The 5,811-nt window shown below is 37.3% G+C and overlaps 1 protein-coding gene across 1 annotated transcript; it reads left to right on the top strand.

The window, feature by feature from the left end:
• The first annotated feature begins 2,297 nt into the window (after positions 1-2,297).
• On the top strand, positions 2,298-2,798 carry LOC123316738. Its single transcript, XM_044902955.1, has one exon. It carries the CDS (start codon positions 2,298-2,300, stop codon positions 2,796-2,798), a length of 501 nt encoding a protein of 166 aa, XP_044758890.1.
• Positions 2,799-5,811: the final 3,013 nt, after the last annotated feature.

The raw sequence follows: 5,811 nt of genomic DNA, 5'->3' as shown, positions 1-5,811 counted from the left end.
CCCTTTGACATCTTTCTATTGTCTATTTCGTTTGCCGAATTCGCGCGTTACCCGATTAATTTTCCCGAACCGTATCGTTTACCGAGTTGGAGTTCAAATCTCACAACTTCCCCACATTTCGGAATGTTTATAGATCGATGGTGAAAAACTACACCATTTATTCGATCAATGATGCAACAATACATCGAGCCCACCCTTTGACATCTTTCTATTGTCTATTTCGTTTCCCGAATTCGCGCGTTAACCGATTAATTTTCCCGAACCGTATCGTTTACCGAGTTGGAGTTCAAATCTCACAACTTCCCCACATTTCGGAATGTTTATAGATCGATGGTGAAAAACTACACCATTTATTCGATCAATGATGCAACAATACATCGAGCCCACCCTTTGACATCTTTCTATTGTCTATTTCGTTTCCCGAATTCGCGCGTTAACCGATTAATTTTTCCGAACCGAATCGTTTACCGAGTTGGAGTTCAAATCTCACAACTTCCCCACATTTCGGAATGTTTATAGATCGATGGTGGAAAACTACACCATTTATTCGATCAATGATACAACAAAACATCGAGCCCACCCTTTGACATCTTTCTATTGTCTATTTCGTTTGCCGAATTCGCGCGTTACCCGATTAATTTTCCCGAACCGTATCGTTTACCGAGTTGGAGTTCAAATCTCACAACTTCCCCACATTTCGGAATGTTTATAGATCGATGGTGAAAAACTACACCATTTATTCGATCAATGATGCAACAATACATCGAGCCCACCCTTTGACATCTTTCTATTGTCTATTTCGTTTCCCGAATTCGCGCGTTACCCGATTAATTTTCCCGAACCGTATCGTTTACCGAGTTGGAGTTCAAATCTCACAACTTCCCCACATTTCGGAATGTTTATAGATCGATGGTGGAAAACTACACCATTTATTCGATCAATGATGCAACAATACATCGAGCCCACCCTTTGACATCTTTCTATTGTCTATTTCGTTTGCCGAATTCGCGCGTTACCCGATTAATTTTCCCGAACCGAATCGTTTACCGAGTTGGAGTTCAAATCTCACAACTTCCCCACATTTCGGAATGTTTATAGATCGATGGTGGAAAACTACACCATTTATTCGATCAATGATACAACAAAACATCGAGCCCACCCTTTGACATCTTTCTATTGTCTATTTCGTTTCCCGAATTCGCGCGTTACCCGATTAATTTTCCCGAACCGTATCGTTTACCGAGTTGGAGTTCAAATCTCACAACTTCCCCACATTTCGGAATGTTTATAGATCGATGGTGGAAAACTACACCATTTATTCGATCAATGATGCAACAATACATCGAGCCCACCCTTTGACATCCCTCTATTGTCTATTTCGTTTCCCGAATTCGCGCGTTACCCGATTAATTTTCCCGAACCGTATCGTTTACCGAGTTGGAGTTCAAATCTCACAACTTCCCCACATTTCGGAATGTTTATAGATCGATGGTGGAAAACTACTTCATTTATTCGATCGATAATGCAACAATACATCGAGCCCACCCTTTGACATCTTTTTATCGTCTATTTCGTTTCCCGAATTCGCGTGTCAACCGATTAATTTTCCCGAACCGAATCGTTTACCGAGTTGGAGTTCAAAACTCACAACTTCCCCACATTTCGGAATGTTTATTGATCGATGGTGGAAAACTACACCATTTATTCGATCGATGATGAAACAATACATCGAGCCCACCCTATGACATCTTTTTATCGTCTATTTCGTTTCCCGAATTCGCGTGTTAACCGATTAATTTTCCCGAACCGAATCGTTTACCGAGTTGGAGTTCAAAACTCACAACTTCCCCACATTTCGGAATGTTTATTGATCGATGGTGGAAGACTACACCAGTTATCGAGGAGCCCACCCTTTGACATCTTTTTATTGAAAGAGCTCTTGTAATTTTAAATTGTCTCATAAGTTAAACCTTGAGGAAACATGGAATATTCGGAAGAAATGCCTCAAGAAGGAATTATCAATGCACTATGGAACCCTCGAAAGCATCGAACTCAAAATGCAGATAGTTAGGGAACACTTGGGGAATTCGGTCCACAGAAGCTTTTACAATGAGGTAGAATATGAGGTCGAAACACTTAGAATACATAGAACACGAATCCTCCAAGACAAGATTAAGAGGTTAAAAATTGAGAGAGGAAGACAAACATCTAGAAGGAAATCTGAGAAACTTATATCCCCATTCAATTTTCACCCAAATACCAAAAACTTGTCTGGAATAGATTTTTCTGAGAAAGAAATGGAGGTTATAGATCAAGGTCTCAAACATACCCTACCAAATCACTCAAATAGATATCCGGAACTCCTGGCGGTGGAGGTTGATGCCATTTTGGAAGGCACAAATCTCAAAACAAAAGAAAAGGACGACATTAGGACTGAATGTAGGAGTTTACTTTACAAAGAAAAAAGAAAGACCCTTCAAAAGAGAAAAAATCAAGAAGCAGATACTTTGAAGCGATTAAAAGAGAAAATTCAACGAAATGACTTGACTGTCGTCAAGGCAGACGAGAGTTCTTGCACAGTTATTATGACAAGGACTGCATATAACAACAAGGTTTTAGAATTCATTCATGACAATGGCTTCAAAAGACTCACCACAAATCCAATGACACCTTTGATTAACAAAATTAAGAGATATAAAGTGAGTGAAGAATTTCGAGAAGTCTTTGGAACATACAGCAAATTAGTTAATCCAAACCCAAAGATTCCAAAACTGTATGGACTACCATACGCGTGTTGACCGATTAATTATCCCGAACCGAATCGTTTACCGAGTTGGAGTTCAAAACTCACAACTTCCCCACATTTCGGAATGTTTATAGATCGATGGTGGAAGACTACACCAGTTATTCGATCGATGATGCAACAATACAACAAGCCCACCCTTTGACATGTTTCTATTGTCTGACTTGATTCCCGATTCGCGTGTTTACCGATTTATTTTCGATTAATATGCTTTACAAGGCAACAGAATTGCCGTACCCTGGCTGGAGACCCTTACAGGGAGATATCATCCGGGTCAGATGAATCCTGGTTGTTTTAGGAGGTTACTACTCCTCCCCCTCACCATTTTTCAACCTGGCTTGGGACAGGCTTTGGCAGGTTTTAAATGAATTTTATAATTATGTATAACTGAACTAACAAGGGACTCAAATGTTTATTCGATTCGTTTAGGAAACGTCCGCAATCCGCGACTTCACCGAAACTAACTTCTACGTGTACATTTAAAGATCGGATGACGAATCAACGATTCGCGAATATCTGTATAATTTCTGGGAATTTCGGATCTAATAGTTTCAAATTCCAAAATTCCACGAAATTTCACTGAGGAATCGGAAAATTTTCGGAAATAATCAAAAAATTATGTACTCACCACTACCGGAGAGAACGAACGATAATGAAGACGTCCGCACGCCGCGACTACTTCACCGAAACTAACTTCCACCTGTAAATATAACGATCGGGTGAGTAACACGTTATATAATTGGATGACGAAACAAAAATTCGCGAATATCGGCTTAATTTCTGGAATTTTGGGCTTTGAATATATTTGAATAATATGATAATCATGAATAATAGTTTCAAATTCCAAAATTTCCAGGAAATTTCACATTTTCACTAAGGAATCGGAAAATTTTCGAAAATAATCAAAAAATTATGTACTCACCACTACCGGAGAGAACGAACTATAATGAAAACGTCCGCACGCCGTGACTACTTCACCGAAACTAACTTCCACCTGTAAATATAACGATCGGGTGAGTAACACGTTATATAATTGGATGACGAAACAAATATTCGCGAATATCGGCTTAATTTCTGGAATTTTGGGCTTTGAATATATTTGAATAATATGATATTCATGAATAATAGTTTCAAATTCCAAAATTTCCAGGAAATTTCACATTTTCACTAAGGAATCGGAAAATTTTCGAAAATAATCCAAAAATTATGTACTCACCACTACCAGAAGGAACGAACGATAATGAAAACGTCCGCACGCCGCGACTACTTCACCGAAACTAACTTCCACCTGTACATATAACGATCGGGTGAGTAACACGTTATATAATTGGATGACGAAACAAATATTCGCGAATATCGGCTTAATTTCTGGAATTTTGGGCTTTGAATATATTTGAATAATATGATATTCATGAATAATAGTTTCAAATTCCAAAATTTCCAGGAAATTTCACATTTTCACTAAGGAATCGGAAAATTTTCGAAAATAATCCAAAAATTATGTACTCACCACTACCAGAAGGAACGAACGATAATGAAAACGTCCGCACGCCGCGACTACTTCACCGAAACTAACTTCCATCTGTACATATAACGATCGGGTGAGTAACACGTTATATAATTGGATGACGAAACAAATATTCGCGAATATCGGCTTAATTTCTGGAAATTTGGGCTTTGAATATATTTGAATAATATGATATTCATGAATAATAAATTCAAATTCCAAAATTCCACGAAATTTCACTTTTTCACTGAGGAATCGGAAAATTTTCGGAATAATCAAAAAATTATGTACTCACCACTACCAGAAGGAACGAACGATAATGAAAACGTCCGCACGCCGCGACTACTTCACCGAAACTAACTTCCACCTGTAAATATAACGATCGGGTGAATAACACGTTATATAATTGGATGACGAAACAAAAATTCGCGAATATCGGCTTGATTTATGGAAATTTGGGCTTTGAATATATTTGAATAATATGATATTCATGAATAATAGTTTCAAATTCCAAAATTTCTAGGAAATTCCACATTTTCACTAAGGAATCGGAAAATTTTCGAAAATAATCCAAAAATTATGTACTCACCACTACCAGAAGGAACGAACGATAATGAAAACGTCCGCCCGCCGCGGCTACTCCATAGAAACTAACTTTCACGCGTTCATTCAACGATCGGGTGACTAACACGTTATATAATTGGATGACGAAACAACAATTCGCGAATATCGGTATAATTTCGAGAAATTTTGGATTTGAACATATTTAAATAATACGGCAATTATGAATAATAGTTTCATATTCCAAAATTTTCACGAAATTTCACATTTTCACTGAAAAAATTGAAAATTCTCGAGAAAAATCAAATAATTATGTACTTAACATTACCGGAGCGAACGAACGATAATGAAAACGTCCGCCCGCTGTGGCTACTCCATAGAAACTAACTTTTACGCGTTCATTCAACGATCGGGTGACTAACACGTTATATAATTGGATGACGAAACAACAATTCGCGAATATCGGTATAATTTCGAGAAATTTTAGATTTGAACATATTTGAATAATACGGCATTTATGAATAATAGTTTCATATTCCAAAATTTCCACGAAATTTCACATTTTCACTGAAAAAATTGAAAATTCTCGAGAAAAATCAAATAATTATGTACTTAACATTACCGGAGCGAACGAACGATAATGAAAACGTCCGCCCGCTGTGGCTACTCCATAGAAACTAACTTTTACGCGTTCATTCAACGATCGGGTGACTAACACGTTATATAATTGGATGACGAAACAACAATTCGCGAATATCGGTATAATTTCGAGAAATTTTGGATTAGAACATATTCGAATAATACGGCATTTATGAATAATAGTTTCATATTCCAAAATTTCCACGAAATTTCACATTTTCACTGAAAAAAATGAAAATTCTCGAGAAAAATCAAATAATTATGTACTTAACATTACCGGAGCGAACGAACGATAATGAAA

Source organism: Coccinella septempunctata, chromosome 7 (assembly GCF_907165205.1).
Source record: "Coccinella septempunctata chromosome 7, icCocSept1.1, whole genome shotgun sequence".
NCBI lineage: Eukaryota > Metazoa > Arthropoda > Insecta > Coleoptera > Coccinellidae > Coccinella > Coccinella septempunctata.
This window is presented reverse-complemented; position numbering and strand designations above follow the sequence as displayed.

Coding starts and splice junctions, on each gene's coding strand:
- LOC123316738 (XM_044902955.1), top strand. CDS start 2,298: ATGGAGGTTATAGATCAAGGTCTCAAACATACCCTACCAAATCACTCA.